Source organism: Artemia franciscana, chromosome 20 (genome assembly GCF_032884065.1).
Source record: "Artemia franciscana chromosome 20, ASM3288406v1, whole genome shotgun sequence".
NCBI lineage: Eukaryota > Metazoa > Arthropoda > Branchiopoda > Anostraca > Artemiidae > Artemia > Artemia franciscana.
In genome coordinates, this window is record NC_088882.1 from 31,979,748 (window position 1) to 31,998,153 (window position 18,406).

The 18,406-nt window shown below is 32.4% G+C and overlaps 1 protein-coding gene and 1 long non-coding RNA gene across 4 annotated transcripts in view; both read right to left on the reverse strand.

Moving 5' to 3' along the window:
• Nucleotides 1–18,406, reverse strand: part of LOC136040124 (homeobox protein cut-like) — a 233,528-nt gene that overhangs the window by 174,799 nt on the left and 40,323 nt on the right. For all 3 annotated transcript variants that reach the window (XM_065724226.1, XM_065724224.1, XM_065724225.1), the window contains exon 2: nt 772–893. In XM_065724226.1, coding sequence (XP_065580298.1) covers nt 772–827 — 56 coding nt within the window. In that variant the 5' untranslated portion in view covers nt 828–893. The remainder of the gene's footprint in view (nt 1–771; nt 894–18,406) is intronic.
• LOC136040123 (uncharacterized) lies at nt 2,192–3,443 on the reverse strand. Its single transcript, XR_010620627.1, has 2 exons — nt 3,007–3,443; nt 2,192–2,784 (listed from the first exon to the last, which is right to left on the reverse strand). It is a non-coding gene; the product is annotated as an uncharacterized LOC136040123 (long non-coding RNA).

Below are 18,406 nucleotides of genomic sequence, written 5' to 3' on the forward strand. Positions count from 1 at the left end.
ATGAATTATCAGACAGAACAAGTAACCAGACAGGATAGTGAAATAAAAATATTTACTGCTTTAATAGGGTGCAATGGGGATTACAAAACTACTTGCCCCATTGACAGGAAAATGTTACCCGAGAGAACTAGGAAAATTTAGCAACCCTGGATTAACGCCCGTGCTGTCCAACCCAAAAAGAACGGCTAACTGATATGAGTCGGATCTTCCGCGATTTAACATGGAAAAATAGGGATAGGAGACTACTAGTCCCAAACGTAGCGTAGTGACTGGCGAAAGCATTAAAAGTGTTTCTAAATAAGGCGAAAATTTCAAACTGAACTGGATAATTGATATGGTAATGACATAGGCCAAGCCTAATCTGTATATTTAATCATTTAAAGATGAAGTCTGTATAAGTAATAAATAACCCTTACTGGTTTTGTTTCAAGAACTATTTAACTCAACAGGGTTTTCCAGGGTGCACAAAGTAGGCCTAAGTTTAAACTGGTAAGCCTACTAGTTAAAACGTTTTGGGCTCTTTACCCTCACCTCCATTTAAAACTGTCAAAAAAGGTAAATATTTGGACTTTTAGGATAAACTAATCAACTGTATAAAAAGACATGTACTAGGCCTAGCCTCCAACTTTTAACAGACGCTAGATGGCATTTGTGTTTTTTTGCATTATCGCGAATCTGCACTCTTATCAGTTACTCATACTTTTTGGTCCAACCTTTTAAATTAAAGTACTTACCCCGTTTTGGTCCAACGTTTTAAATTAAAATACTTACCCGCTCTCTTTGACTTCTTCAAAGGACAAGTCTCTTTGGGCATGAATAACCGCCATGGATTGTAATCACGGGCATAAGTAAGCTCGTCTGTCAAACCCAAGTATCCAAAGAACGTGGAAAAACTGAAAAATAGAATTTATTTATATTTAATGATTTATCGGGAAAGGTGGAGCGGAAAGACAATAAAGCTAAGACAGGTTGGAAATGAAATATGTGAATTGGAACTTAATAATTGTCTCTTTGGGGTAAAGGAATTTGGATCCTTCAAATATTTTCGACTTGAAAAATTATAAGTATCGGTTACCTTCGGATAAAATGGAACAAACTAATCAAATATGTTTGGAATTAAATAGGATACAAATTTATTTTTATCATAAATAATATTCAAATTCTCAAAACAACTGCAGCAACCAAACTGAAACCAATTGGAAACAGAGTTTGTTTGCGAAAAATTTCGTGAATGAAAATTTCTCGCTCTTTTACCGGCTCTATGTTTCATGCGAAAGAGCTGATCAATTTTTAAATTGATCAAATTATTAATATATACATATATATATATATATATATATATATATATATATATATATATATATATATATATATATATATATATATATATATATATATATATATATATATATATATATATATATATATATATATATATATATATATATATATATATATATATATATATATATATATATATATATATATATATATATATATATATATATATATATATATATATATATATATATATATATATATATATATATATATATATATATATATATGTATATATACTAGCTGTTGGGGTGGCGCTTCGCGCCACCCCAACACCTAGTTGGTGGGGGCGCTTCGCGCCCCCCCCCCCCCAAGCCCCCCCGCGCGCGTAAGTCGTTACGCGCCATATTAGTTACGCGCCATATTAGTTACGCGCCATTGTAGTTGTGTCCCTATGTCCCACCTGTGAATCGACCATTCCCTGAGTCGCCATCGTCATTTATATATCCCCCTGTGCACCCCGGCGTCCCCTTTGTAGTTATGTCCCTGTGTCCCGGTCGTCGTCATTTATACTCCCTGTGTCCCGGTGCTTTGTTGATTGCTAATCGAACATTCCTTTTGTCCCGGTCGCTTTCTCTTTGAGTGTCGTCATTTATTTAGATTGTTTCTCCTTTATTTTTCAGTTTTTTTCCTTTTTTTAGTTTTTTTTCTTTTTTAGTTCTTTTAGTTTTTACCTTTTTTAGTTTTTTTTAGTTTTTTAGATGAAAATTTTTTTTTAGTTTTTTTCCTTTTTTTCTTTTTAGTTTTTTATTGGTTTTTACCTTTTTTTTAGCTTTTTTAGTTTTTTTCGTTTTTTCTTTTTACTTTTTTTTTAGTTTTTATCTTTTTTATTTTTTTTTATTTTTATTCTTAATTTTATTAGTTTTCTTTTTCTCTTCTATTTTTCAGTTTTTTCCTTTTTTTTAAGTTTTCTTTTTCTCTTCTATTTTTCAGTTTTTTCCTTTTTTTTAAGTTTTTTTTTTAGTTTTTAGTTTTTTTAGTTTTTTTTTCCTTTTTTTCTTTTTAGTTTTTTATTGGTTTTTACCTTTTTTTTAGCTTTTTTAGTTTTTTTCGTTTTTTCTTTTTACTTTTTTTTTAGTTTTTATCTTTTTTATTTTTTTTTATTTTATTCTTAATTTTATTCATTTATATATCCCCCTGTGCACCCCGGCGTCCCCTTTGTAGTTATGTCCCTGTGTCCCGGTCGTCGTCATTTATACTCCCTGTGTCCCGGTGCTTTGTTGATTGCTAATCGAACATTCCTTTTGTCCCGGTCGCTTTCTCTTTGAGTGTCGTCATTTATTTAGATTGTTTCTCCTTTATTTTTCAGTTTTTTTCCTTTTTTTAGTTTTTTTTCTTTTTTAGTTCTTTTAGTTTTTACCTTTTTTAGTTTTTTTTAGTTTTTTAGATGAAATTTTTTTTTAGTTTTTTTCCTTTTTTTCTTTTTAGTTTTTTATTGGTTTTTACCTTTTTTTTTTTAGCTTTTTTAGTTTTTTTCGTTTTTTCTTTTTACTTTTTTTTTAGTTTTTATCTTTTTTATTTTTTTTTATTTTTATTCTTAATTTTATTAGTTTTCTTTTTCTCTTCTATTTTTCAGTTTTTTCCTTTTTTTTAAGTTTTTTTTTTAGTTTTTAGTTTTTTTAGTTTTTTTTTTCCTTTTTTTCTTTTTAGTTTTTTATTGGTTTTTACCTTTTTTTTTAGCTTTTTTAGTTTTTTTCGTTTTTTCTTTTTACTTTTTTTTTAGTTTTTACCTTTTTTATTTTTTTTTATTTTATTCTTAATTTTATTAGTTTTCTTTTTCTCTTCTATTTTTCAGTTTTTTCCTTTTTTAAGTTTTTTTTTTAGTTTTTAGTTTTTTTAGTTTTTTAGTTTTTTTAGTTTTTTTAGTTTTTTAGCTTTTTTATTTTTTTTATTAGTTTTTAGTTTTTTTTGTAGTTTTTGCCTTTTTTTAGTTTTTTCAGTTTTTTTTTTTAGTTTTTAGTTTTTTACCTTTTTTGTGGATCGTCACCTGATCCACAGATCCACAGATCCACACACAGACAACTTATTTTTATATATATAGATATATATATATATATATATATATATATATATATATATATATATATATATATATATATATATATATATATATCTTCTATATATATAAAAATAAGTTGTCTGTCTGTCTGTGGATGGATGGATCAGGTGACGTCACCTGAAAAAACTGGATCAGGTGACGTCAAAACTGAAAAAACTAAAAAAAGGCAAAAACTACAAAAAAAACTAAAAACTAATAAAAAAAATAAAAAAGCTAAAAAACTAAAAAAACTAAAAAAAGGCAAAAACTACAAAAAAAACTAAAAACTAATAAAAAAGCTAAAAAACTAAAAAAACTAAAAAAAGGCAAAAACTACAAAAAAAACTAAAAACTAATAAAAAAAATAAAAAAGCTAAAAAACTAAAAAAACTAAAAAAACTAAAAAAAGGTAAAAAACTAAAAAAACTAAAAACTAAAAAAAACTAAAAAAAAGGAAAAAACTGAAAAATAAGCTAAAATAAAGGTAAAAACCAATAAAAAACTAAAAAAAAACTGAAAAAACTAAAAAAAGGCAAAAACTACAAAAAAAACTAAAAACTAATAAAAAAAAGTAAAAAAGCTAAAAAACTAAAAAAACTAAAAAAACTAAAAAAAGGTAAAAAACTAAAAAAAATAAAAAATAAAAAAAAAACTAAAAAAAAGGAAAAAACTGAAAAATAAGCTAAAATAAAGGTAAAAACCAATAAAAAACTAAAAAGAAAAAAAGGAAAAAACTAAAAAAAATTTTCATCTAAAAAACTAAAAAAAACTAAAAAAGGTAAAAACTAAAAGAACTAAAAAAGAAAAAAATAAATGACGAAACTCAAAGAGAAAGCGACCAGGACAAAAGGAATGTTCGATTAGCAATCAACAAAGCACCGGGACACAGGGAGTATAAATGACGACCAGGACATAAGTAAAAAAAAAAAACTATCTATATATATAAAAATAAGTTGTCTGTGGATCTGTGGATCGTGGATCAGGTGACGTCACCTGAAAAAACTGGATCAGGTGACGTCAAAACTGAAAAAACTAAAAAAAGGCAAAAACTACAAAAAAAACTAAAAACTAATAAAAAAAATAAAAAAGCTAAAAAACTAAAAAAACTAAAAAAAGGCAAAAACTACAAAAAAAACTAAAAACTAATAAAAAAGCTAAAAAACTAAAAAAACTAAAAAAAAGGCAAAAACTACAAAAAAACTAAAAACTAATAAAAAAAATAAAAAAGCTAAAAAACTTAAAAAAACTAAAAAAACTAAAAAAAGGTAAAAAACTAAAAAAACTAAAAACTAAAAAAAACTAAAAAAAAGGAAAAAACTGAAAAATAAGCTAAAATAAAGGTAAAAACCAATAAAAAACTAAAAAAAAACTGAAAAAACTAAAAAAAGGCAAAAACTACAAAAAAACTAAAAACTAATAAAAAAAGTAAAAAAGCTAAAAAACTAAAAAAACTAAAAAAACTAAAAAAAACTAAAAAAGGTAAAAAACTAAAAAAAATAAAAAATAAAAAAAAAAAATAAAAAAAAAGGAAAAAACTGAAAAATAAGCTAACATAAAGGTAAAAACCAATAAAAAACTAAAAAGAAAAAAAGGAAAAAACTAAAAAAAAATTTCATCTAAAAAACTAAAAAAAACTAAAAAAGGTAAAAACTAAAAGAACTAAAAAAGAAAAAAATAAATGACGACACTCAAAGAGAAAGCGACCAGGACAAAAGGAATGTTCGATTAGCAATCAACAAAGCACCGGGACACAGGGAGTATAAATGACGACCAGGACATAAGTAAAAAAAAAAATTAACAAAACTAAAAAGAAGGTAAAAACTACAAAAAAACTAATAAGAACAAAAAAACTAAAAACTAATAAAAAAAATAAAAAATCTAAAAATCTAAATAAACTAAAAAAGAAAAAAAAAGGAAAAAAATAAAGGAGAAAAACAAAACTAAAAAACGAATGTATATACAGACCGGTACACCGGGATACAAATGACGACCGGGACACAGGGAATATAAATGACGACCGGGACACAGGGACACAACTACAACGGGGACACCGGGGGAAACAGGGGGATATAAATGACGACCGGGACAAAAAAACTAAAAAGAAAAAAAAACTAAAAACTAATAAAAAAACTAAAAAATCTAAAAATCTAAATAAGCTAAAAAAGAAAAAAAAAGGAAAAAAATAAAGGAGAAAAACAAAACTAAAAAACGAATGTATATACAGACCGGGACACCGGGATACAAATGACGACCGGGACACAGGGAATATAAATGACGACCGGGACACAGGGACACAACTACAACGGGGACACCGGGGGATGTAAATGACGACCGGGACACTGGGACAGGGAATGGTCGATTAGCAATCACCATCAACAAAGCTCAAGGGCAATCATTAGAATCATGAGGTATAGATCTGAATACAGATTGTTTTCCCATGGACCATTATATGTTGCATGTTCAAGAGTCGGTAAACCTGACAATCTATTTATATGCAAAGACAATGGGACAGCAAAGAATGTTGTATATTCGCAAGTTTTACGTAGTTAAAACCATATATATATATATATATATATATATATCTATCTATATTCACAGGTGGGACATAGGGACACAACTACAATGGCGCGTAACTATTATGGCGCGTAACGACTTACGCGCGCGGGGGGGCTTGGGGGGGGGCGCGAAGCGCCCCCACCAACTAGGTGTTGGGGTGGCGCGAAGCGCCACCCCAACAGCTAGTATATATATATATATATATATATATATATATATATATATATATATATATATATATAAAGTAGCAGCAGAAATACAGAAATAAACACACACCATAAAAAAATACAAAATTACCATATAAACAAAAAGAAAGACAGAAGGAGAAAGGAAGACTGTTTTCCTACTTTAGTAATTAATATAGATTAGTACTTGAACGAGGCCTTAACCCTACTTATCCATCCAATTACATAGGTCAAACAGAATAGCCATACACAATCAACCATAAAGAATAATCCATGAACAGGTAGTCGTGTCGTAAGCAAGTATAAGTCGTCATTTACCAAATATTAAAAACAATAAAAAAGACATATAATTCAGAGGCAACAACCCAACACAAGGGCTCATCAGGAGAATACACATTTGCCTATAGGGTTTCGGCACTTAAATATATATATATATATATATATATATATATATATATATATATATATATTTCATAGGCATGTTTTGGGGGTGATAACTGACACGGGGATGCTATGGATATTCTGTGGTAGCCACAACACTTGACTGGGTAGAGAATTTAATGTGGCGAAACCCTATAGGCAAGTAGGCCTATATTCTCCTGATGAGCCCTTGTGTTGGGTTCTTGCCTCTGAATTATTTGTCTTTATTGTTTCTATTGTTTGGTAAATGACGACTTATACTTATTGACGACATGACTGCCTGTCCATGGATTATTCTTTATGGTTGATTGTGTGTGGCTATGCTGTTTGACCTATGTGATTGTATGGATGAGTAGGGTTAAGGCCTCATTCAAGTGCTAGTCTATATTAATCACTAATTTAGGAAAACAGTCTTCCTTTTCTCCTTCTGTCTCTTTTTATTTTATTTTATTTTTTATGTGTTTCTGCTGTTGCATTGGTGATTTCTCTTTTCATAATATATATATATATATATATATATATATATATATATATATATATATATATATATATATATATATATATATATATATATATATACCATTCGGCCACTTTCTTTTTTACACAGGTAAAATTATATCCAGCAGCCATCCTACTCCTGTCCAAATCTATCCCGGGATTCACCCTGTGTTCACCTATTCCCATTTTCGTTTATCCCATTAAAACAGAAAAAAATTGTGTCATACCAATCTAGTACAATTCGAACATGATCAATTGATTTATGGCCTTTTAGATTAGGGGTATTTCTAGTATTGCGACTGACTCTATATCAAAGTGAAGTGGCATGATTAGAAATGCCTTGAACAGCATTGCCATAATTTTCCAGTCATAAATCTTGCTTTTGTCCAATGTCTATTTAGATCCCTTACACTAAGAAGATATATTAGGATTATTTATACCATTTGACCATAATTCCTTCTTATTTTTGATTGGTTGGTCCTTGAATTTTTATTGCAGAGATTCAATAGCGTGTGAATATTATTACGTAGCTATAAATAAGAAATTTCTGACAGTTTTGGCGTATATTCCGATACTGCCAGGTACGTAAGCACTAACTAAGGTAAAAGATATTCCATTAGACTCTAAAATCGAAACCGGCGGTGTTGATCTCCGTTTCACGGCCCTTCAGCCAGGAAGTCCAATTGAGGTTTAGGACCAGCCATTCTGTGTTTTCGCAAGTCCTTCTTCTTTACTTTCCCCAAATTTATCCAGGTACCCACATATAACTGGGCCAACTCTGGCTGAGCTCATAATCACGCCACTGACCCCCCCCCCCCTCAAAGCCAAACAACAAGTGACACTAGGACTCGAACCCTTGTCATCATGGACTCAGGATTTCAAATCATGAAAAAATCATTGTAGGAAAACAAACAATGTGAATGAAATTCGAGCAAGGGGACCTCTGGGTCCCGTGTTTTTTTTTTACAATTTGCCATTTCTTAGAAGGAGGAGGTTGACATTATTACTCCCTCCAAAATGGTGCCATTTGGAGGATTAGGGGGAGGATTTTGGGGAGGATTAATAATGTCAGCCTCCTCCTTGTAAGAAACGGCAAATTATAAAAAACACTGGACCCAGAGGTCCCTTTGCGCGAATTTCATTCGCATTGTTTGTTTTCCTACAATGATTTTTCCCTCAGAACAAATCATAATTCCGTATACATGGGGTAGTTTATAAGAAACCAATTATACAGATATTTCGAAAAATCTTAGACCTTGAGTACAGGACCATATCCAGGATTTATTTTTTTGGGGGGACGAGGAGAGTTTACAAAAGAATTTTTCTGGAAACTTTAAAAAGGCATCAAAATTTGATATTTTCATTTTAGTTACGCTTTTCACAAGTCGGATAAACTTTTTTGGGGGGAAGGGGGTCCAACACCCTAAAACAATCCCACCCCACCCTCCACCCAGCACAAAAAAGCCAAAAAAGTGGCTTTCCATCATGCGTCTGACTTGGGCCAAAAACTTTCGCTTCTATTCACTCACTTCATATTTCTCACGAAAGAACCGATGGTCTCTTAGGCTTAGAACAGGTCTCCAGAAATTCCACTTTCTTTTCAATCTAAATCTGCCAAACAACATTTAACTCGATGTATTCGATAAGCCTTTATTTGAATGGGAGGGCTATTTCCTGTTCAGAAACATGGTATAATGTGGTTAATTAAAAAAAAAAAATACGTCGTAAAAATCAACCAATGGAACTGCAGCACAGTTTTTAACACGGAAGCATTAAATAAAAAAAAAAGTTGCAAAACAGTCAAAATTTACAATACTAAAAAATCAAAATATTCGAAATTAATTTCAGCAATAATATTACTAAGGCAAATAAAGTTATGAAATTAAATACTCATTTATAAAGCATTGTTATGAGTGAATTAAAAATTTTGAATTGCATTACCTTTTTATCCTGTACATTATCCTATAACCCCCCCCCCCCTAGAACAAAGCAATATAAAAATACAATAATTTAACAATGCAGAAACTTTTCTGGCAAAGAAGTGTGTTAACCCTTTGCCCACCCCACCAAATGAAAGGAGTTCTGCTTTCCCCTCCCCCTAAAAAAGCAATTATTACGTGTACGCATGCGTGAATCTTTGTAACAGTCAGGATTTTCCCCGATCTCTCCTTTTCTAATTGTTGTCAAATAATCATGTTTATAGTGAGACACAGCTGCAAATTATCTGTAGTGTGATGCAATTGCTACATACCATCTTTAATAAGTGTCTTCAAGTTTGAGAAAACAATTAGAGTTTATATATGGACATCCTGTAAGTGATGGCAATGCAACAGTCCATCACAGATCTTAACCTTGATAAATGTCATATAGAAATATAGCAATAAATATCTTCAATTGTAAAACCACCACCAATTTCCCCATTACTGAGTAGAAACTCTCCTGAAGAACTTGTCAATGTTAAATCCATAAATCTATTGTGAGTATAACAATTTCTGTTGCTTAATTTGTATAGCTCGTTATTATTGTTAATATTTTTTTTTTTGTAAGGGGATTTCCCTTCTTTGAATGAAAAGTGGGTCCATTCCTCTTATATTGAGTGGGTCCATTCCTCTTCTGACTATAACAATTTCTGGTACTTGTGTATTATTCAGAACACACTCAATAAGTGAAGTTAGGTTCTTTCGTGAAACAAACTATGATGCAGGTACATTTTAATTAAATATTTTATATATAAAGGTGGTTAGATTATGTTAGGTCAAGTTAGGTATTTTATATAATGCACCCCGCCGCCCCTAATGTGCAAATACATAGCCGAGACTTTTGATAAAGCTAATGAAATAAAACAAAATATGATGAAAATATAATAATTTTATTAGGAAAATTGTGCCATGGATTAATACCAGGTTTGTTTCTGACTCAATTGGACTATCTGTCTTGGCTTTTCCTACAATTTGCCATGACTTGATGCCCACAACTATTCCGTGTTAATTCAAAAATTTCAGATACTGTTCAGACACTATCTTCTATCACTATGCGTAGCAAACTAAATTGAGTTCTTTCTTTGTGGCTATGAAACCGGATTTTTGCATCGTATTTTGTTTCACGAAAGAACCTAACTTCGCTTATCGAGTGTGTTCTTAACAATACACAAGTGACCAATTTCTTTTCCTTAATTTGTATAGCTCGTTATTATTGTTAAAATGATTTTTATGTAAGGGGACTCCCCTTCTTCAAATGAAAAGCGGGTCCATTCCTCTCATAGTATAAAAAGCATCAGAGTAGCTGATTTTTGAAAGAAAGATGTCATTGACAGTTTTTGGTTCTTGGCACTGCTTGAATTAGTCTCCACATTGTGATCTTCTCGGTGTGGTCCGGTTGGCTAGGATAAGCAGGGGCCGGCCGTATTCCCTACAGTGAAAATAAAATATTTAAACAGATGAAGATTTATAAATGCTGATATACCTAGCCATAAAGTCTTGTAATATATATATATATATATATATATATATATATATATATATATATATATATATATATATATATATATATATCAGACCCCATATACCAATAATTTCCTGGATTTTTGGAGGGGAAATGGATTTTTGATTGGTGAGAAAAGATGGATTTTTGATTGGTGAGAAAAGAAAGCATAAAGGGAGAAAAGGGGAGAAGGTAGAATCTATTGCTTGTCCTATGTGTGGATCTCAGGATGAAAGTTTAATACCTTTTTTGTGTGAATGTGTCGAACTGAATGAACGGAGGCGAGAGATGTATGGTAAAGAAAAATTGAATGAGATATGGATGGTAGATAGAATGAAAGAGACAAATTTCCTGAGTATTAAAAGGATAGCAAGATTTTGTCAGGATTGCAGCGGCACATCGGGAGCGTTTTCTTTAAATAGTATTAAATTGTTTTAGTTAATTTGTTGTTTGTTTTTTGTTATGTAAATTTCCTATGGCCCACGGGCTTTTTCTGAAATAAATTATTACTATTATATATATATATATATATATATATATATATATATATATATATATATATATATATATATATATATATATATATATATATATATATATATATATATATATATATATATATATATATATATATATATATTATTTGGGCTGTATATTTGAAAATTAGGAGGGGGGTTAAGTGTTGTAGGGCTGCATGCAAATGTAACCTAATCTAACCAAGATACCAACTAAATATTTATTAAAATATAGCTTAATTTAGTTTTCCACAGAGCCTAAGATAAATGTCTCCGTATACAAACGGCAATAAACCGATTATTGTCTGATATTAGAGATCCAAATTCTAGGTGTTTTCTGAATAAGGAACAAGTACCTAAACATCTTAGAAAATTGTGGCTTTGAAGTATGAATGGGCCCAAGGGGGTAAAGGGGGCAAAAGTGCCTAAGAGAGGGATAGGAGGCAAAATATGATTTATTTCAATGTCTTTGGGTCATTAGGACTCACCATGCTTCGATCCATCAATGCCAAGTTTTATTTAATTTTCAAAACATCCGACTGGAATCAAATCTACATTTTATCTTGGGAAACAAACTTCAAAGAAGTTAGATCATATCTTTGGATTATTAATACGACTAAATCAGATCGGAGAACGCTCCAGACAATATCGAAGATGATATATCGCTAGAAATTTCCTGTTTGTAATAAGACATTCACCGGGAGACAATAAATGATCGCCGGCATTCCGATTTTGTTTTTCAACAAAACTTTAGCGGAAAACGTCAAACGTTTTTAAAGAAAAATGACGTTCTCCAAAGGGACTCCCAAAATTATTTTAGTTTGGTATGTAAGTCATTCAACATGATTGTTTCAGCATTTCTTTCACCTGTTCCTTTTTCTTTGTTAGAAGATCAAAGGATGGAATGTTTGATGATTTTTATCTTTTTTATTTCCTGAATCAGATATTTAGTTCTTATTACAAAATGAAAGCCGTTTGAATCTCATTATTGTCTGATTTAATCCAGTTAATTCAGTTTAATTCAGTTTACTTAACAAGTTATTAGTATGGCTTCATGTCTGCTAAAGTCTCTTTTTCAATATGTTACTGAATTTATTTTTGACCTGGTGGCAACCCTGCTACTACTCCTTTAAGTACCATATGTTAAAAGAAGACTAATTAAGGTATTTTCTTTTATTTAGTCTTTTTTCCATATTTGATAATGGTAGGAAAAAAGATAAAATTAGCGTAAGCAACACAAAATGGGATACTACGGAAATATTAAACCACTAAGGACACCAAAATAAGAACTTGGTACTTGTCCATTATTCATAAGACATCAAGAATTTGGATCTGCAATATCAGACAATAACCGGTTTACTACTGTCTGTATACGAATACAATTAGCTTCGGCTCAGTGGAAAACCATACTGTAGCTATATTTCATAAACAAAGAAAACGATCAAAAATGGGGTTTTTAAAGGCCAAATGAAAATACTGAAGAAAACACAAAAAGCGAATATTTCGAGAGAACAACCGCCTCTCTTCTTCAGCGCGACCAAAATAATAGGATCAAGGAAAAAGCAAAAACCAAATAACAAACACGGAAAGTATAACAAAACCAATGAAAAAAAACGCCAAAAAAATCAAATAAAACACAAAAAACTAAAAGAATTAAAAAATCCAATGCCTAACAACAATAAAGTGAGTTATTCGCCAACATCCGCGGTTTGCACAAAATCCAAACAAATGTGAACTGCCATCGACGGATACTAACGAACAACGACGGATAATAACGAACAACATTTTCATTTGGCCCTTGAAAACCCTATTTTTCCTCGTTTTCTATGTTATGGCAGGCCAATGTGGTTTAAGAAATTATCGTAGCTATATTTTAATAAATATTTGGTTGGTACATTTTGCACGCACTTAACCCCCACTTAACACTTAACCCCCCTAATGTAAAAATATACAGCTCAAGTTATATGTATCTAATCTAACTCCCAAGCATCTCAGCTGTTTTAACTCCGTATCTGTAAATTGAATCAACTTGGGTGTTTTCTGAATAGTGGACAAGTGCCAAGAATTTGTTTGCCTAAAGAACTTTTGATTGATAGAGATATCCGCCTCCTTTAACCAGATTTTTGTTTCTGCTTACCTCTTTGTGCTATAATATGAAAAAAACTTCGTTTTCTTAAAGAGTTAAAGAGGCTGCGTCCCAAAGTCGAACCTTAAAACGTACAGGAATTAGAAGAGGCAGTTGGGGGGCTGCCGCCCCCCAAACCCCCAGCTTTTAAAGACTCTTTTGTACAGGTTTTTTTTTGTGGGGGGACTTCATTGTTACTAATTACTAGTTTCGGCGCAATGGTTCTCCTGTCCTCTTGTGTTTAACATTTTTCGAAGTTATTCCATTATTCATTCATTTCAATTTTTTGTTAATTAAAAGAGGGCCTTTCCGAAGCCAAGAGCGGGGGGTTAGCAAAAAAACAAAAAACCTGTACAAAAGAGTCTTTAAAAGCTGGGGGTTTGGGGGGCGGCAGCCCCCCAACTGCCTCTTCTAATTCCTGTACGTTTTAAGGTTCGACTTTGGGACGCAGCCTCTTTAACTCTTTAAGAAAACGAAGTTTTTTTCATATTATTTCTGTACGTTTTTCTACAATCCATGGTGGATGTAATTTAATAATTCCTGTACTCCTCGTACAGGAATTAGGAGAGGAACTTGGGTGGCTGCCCCCCCCCCGCTTTTAAATCATTGTATAAAATAGAAAAAAAATAGATAGAATGACCGAAATGTTTCTTTTGCTCATAAGAAGCTAATATTCTGTTATCTCTCAAATGATAAGCTGTCCAGGTGATATCAAAATTTTTTTGATGTTGTGAAAAAAAACCGCCCGTAAGGGACTTGAACCCTTGACCCGAGGATTAAAAGTCTCACGCTCTACCAACTGAGCTAATAACTTGCATGTGTGTAAATATAACTTCTCAATAACTTTTAAAAATGTCAAATTAACATGGGCTCTTATGGAGAGAAATCCGTTAATTAAATAGCTAATGAGTGGTTTCTGGAAAACAGGGAAGGAGTTATCGGATCGAGCTGAAATTTCGCGGATAAGCTCCTGGGCCGTAGGGGACCTTAACTTGTGAATTTCAGCCCGATCGGACAACGTTAAAAGGGGGGGGGGGGGGTGGAGGGTCGAAACTTTCGGGGGGTTAAGATTTTCCTACGAAACTTTCCAGGAAAATTACTCGGAGAATTCCGCATCGAATGAGTCTTCGTACACCCAGATCCGATGTCGGATGTGACCTGTAGGCGTCTAGAAAAAAAAAGTAAATGAATTTTAAGTGGCTATGCGCGGTTTCTGGAAAACAGGGAAGGAGTTATCCGATCAAGCTGAAATTTCGCGGATAAGCTCCTGGGCCCTAGGGGACCTTAACTTGTGAATTTCAGCCCGATCGGACAACGTTAAAGGAGGGCTGGGGTTGACGGGTCGAAACTTTCGGCCAGATTTTCCCCATGAAGGAAAAGTTGGAGGGGGATGAAATTTTGCAGGTTTCTTAGTTGGAGCTCGGGCTACGAAATGCATCCCTCCCCATCCCTCTGCGACCACTGGAACCGAAGATCGCTTAACATTGTCGTGTGTCGCCTCTTTATAAGAGGCACGAGTGTGCCTCCTTGATTTGATTTTTTTTTTAATTTCTGGTATTTTGTGCTGTATTTGGTAGATTAGCCAGCGAAGTACTCAGTATGGATTAAAATTAATCAATCAAGGCAAGGCCGTATACTGAGAGGGAGGGGTTACTGGGTGTGAATCCCTCTTCGAAATTTTTGTGCAACTCTAAAAAAGTAACAAGAATGCATATGAAAATATTTTGTATACGTTTTGGGAAGTTCCTTGGGTACTTGTTAATAATACGGAACACAATCAAGAAGAACGCTAAGCTTAGACATCAGAAAACCTGTCTCACAGATACTAAGACAAGTGACGAGTGGTACAATACTGCTATAATTTGCACATTAAGAGAGGGGTTAGATTAGGTACACTGTCCAAATACTTTACCCCACCCCCTTAATGCGCAAAAATATAGACCAAATTATATTATTATCCAAATTAGGATTAACCTAACTTCTCTTCTTGGGAGTGTTCCGCATTATTAACAAATACCATTTCTTGTACCCCCCCCCCAGAAAAAAATCACCCACTACGACCACTAATAACCCAACAAAGCCATTGTTTGTGATTTATTTGTTTAGCACTGGGTCATATAACTCACTAAAAAAAAGGGGGTAAATATAAGTATTGTCTTTCAGTCCCGGTTTTCGACCATATCATATCCCTGTACGGGAATTTTCTCTTGCAATTCCTCTTGAAATTCCCTGTACGGGAATTTCTCTTGCATTCAAAGCACCTGTGTCATTGCATTTCCAATTATGTTTCTCCCTTTATACACTAATAAGTATTAGCTTTATTGATTAACTGTGAAATAGCCGGGCCATGTTTACCAATAATGCTATCATAGGTCATATTTGTCATTTTGACGCACCCGATCCATTATGGGAAATAAGTACATGACCTATTGATCGGTAAGGAAGAGGGGAAACTTAGGGAATCAACATTAGTGTCATCAGTAAAGTAGGATTGAGGAATCAATTTAGGCGTGTATAAATAGCCGTATTTTGGTAGTAATACTATTTTTCTGTGTGACTATTATGAAAGTTGCCGCATTATATGAGTTCTTCAGAAGTCAAGTTGGTTAGGATTTGTACTAGGAGAGTTACTATTTTTAATTTATATAAATAATTTCCTCCATTTTATTCCCAATAATAATACTGTAGCAGTTAAGTTTGCAGATTAGACAGAGTTTGTTTTTGTGTTTAGTCAGGTCTAGGCGTTAAATCAAACGGTTAATGTGGCCAAAAAGATCAAATCATTCGGCCAAACAATTATTGGATCTCATAAAATTGTATTTAAATCTTGTATGAGTTCAAGGCTATATATGTCACAGCATAAATCTCTCTTGATGAGATTGGTGTCTCTCAGGGATCTATTCTAAAACAGTTACTATTCTCAACTTTTATGAGTTATCTTCAACATTGTTTATCCTATGAGAATAGTGTAACAGTTGTTTTTTTTTGCACGCAACGCAGGGTCCACTTTTTTATGTTTTTTGAGGCTTAGGGGTGAAAGCACAAGACTGATCCTTAGATTTGTACAGTCAAGAAATGATTTAAATACCAAAGTCAATAAAAAACTGTTTGGCCATTGAAAATTATATTTTTCTCAAAGCCAATATGAAAAAAGTCGTTAAACCCAAAATTGGAACTTTCCTCGTGGCCGTTGGTTCCCACATGCTGCGATTTTTTGAAAAATAAAATTTTATCTACTCATTTTATTTATGGAAAGACACAAAAGAATATTTTAAAATCGAAACGTGCATCAAATTGAATTGAAAAGGGGTTAAATTGAACATAAATATTCCCCAATAAACAATTATATTGGGTATCTGACCAGTGGCATAATTTCGTCAAAATCCTGGGGGGCAGGGGGTTTTCGCCAATTTTCCCAAGTCAGGTGAAAATGACGATTAAAAATGAAATATGAGGCATATAGTACCATAAAGGCAAAGGTATACTAAGGAAAACAGATCTATTTCTGTGGATGGTTGAATTATGTTGGGCTATCTTAGTTTTGAGAAGATTTTTGAACACCAAGCATGTGTCATTCAAGCAAAGTAATAACTCTATAATTTTTACAGGGGGATATTCCGAGAGGACACCCACTTTCTATTTCCCGGTGTGTATCTTGGAACGCTAAGCGTTCCGCACCGTTTCAGCCACGCTTGGCATAGTTACTGCCACGCTTAGAACACTTCTGTCATGCTTGGCATCCTCCAAATGGTGAGCATGATTTCTGAAAGTAAGCACCCCTCGGGATATTTATTTGCTGCTAGATTTAACAGCCTCGTCCTCTAAACTTATATATAGCGCAAATTTCAACCCGATTAAAGAAGGCTAAATTTAGGGTTACAAAGTTTTCTCCAAAGGGCTTATCTGTTTATCTATGCTTTCCATGGGACAAAACCCACAAGGCATAGAAACATGATTGATAAAGTATCAAGGACACCATAATAAAAAATTTTGTGCCCTCCCCCATACCAACCTTCAGGACCAATCACAGGTTTATTAATATATGGAAACCGTGATTTTTTTTTTTTTTTTACATTTTTCTGCTGGTTGTTTCAAAAATAGAAAGTCTTGGACTTTACCATATTTTCGTCAGTGTTGCCACGCTGAACCACAAAAATAAATAAACATATCTAATTCACTAAATTTGAGCAATTTATTAATTTCTGAAGACACCAAAGAAAAGCTACTCCTTTTAAAGTTGTTAGATTTCATGTTTTTTACTAGTTTACCAATTATTTTTTACTATTTTCTTATTTTTTACTAGTTTTTCATCCACATTTCTTCTTAAGAATTCGGCGCAAAACTGCAAGACTGCATATGGTGGTATTTTCCATTAAAAATTGAATTTCCGATTTGTCCCAAATTTTGAGACATTTTCTTTTTGTAATTTCCATATAACCAATTCATTTGCACTGCCCTTGGTATTTTACGATTACCCTGGTCCCTAAAAGCATAAAGTGTATTTTTAGAGGCGGTGTTCTTGAGGAAGAATCATTTAAAATAATAAATAGTGATGATGACATTATCAAAGAGACACACTAGCTTTCGTACCTCTATATTCACTAATCTATAATGAAAATACTTCAATCAAACCGTATTAGCATTAAATATCTCAAATAGACATTTAGGTAATAATTTCCAATGAGCAATCTAAACAAACTTCGGCTCTTTCAGACTTCCCGCTCCAAAAATCGCTCCTGTCACAAGATACTCTTTTAAATTTTGTACTCAACGTTCAATTTATTGAGCTAATTGAATCGGCGCCTTTTTCGATGATAGATTTTGTCGACAAGTGGCAGTGATAATTGGCAACACCGAACCATTTAAAAAACCATCAATCAGGCAATTGATACTGATTACTGAAACCCCGTTCACACCAACGGACTTCCTGTTTAATCAAACGACAGTTAGTAGAAATTAAATTTGAATCAATTAGGAGATGAATGTCACCTACAAGAAGACAACTAGAATAGTTTATTAAAATTTACTGTTTTGCAATTTTAAGTGTATGAGCAAGAGTACCAATTAAGGGAGGGATGAACACCCAAGCAAAATGGACCCTCTAGATTTTCCGAAATATGTTTTTTGATGTTTTTCTTAAAAACAAATGTCACCCATAAGTTTTGAAATTTGCTTTCCTGTGATTTCTTTAATATATCGAAAAACATCCCTCCCCGACTCTTCCATGAATTAGTACCATAGTGTAAAAAAA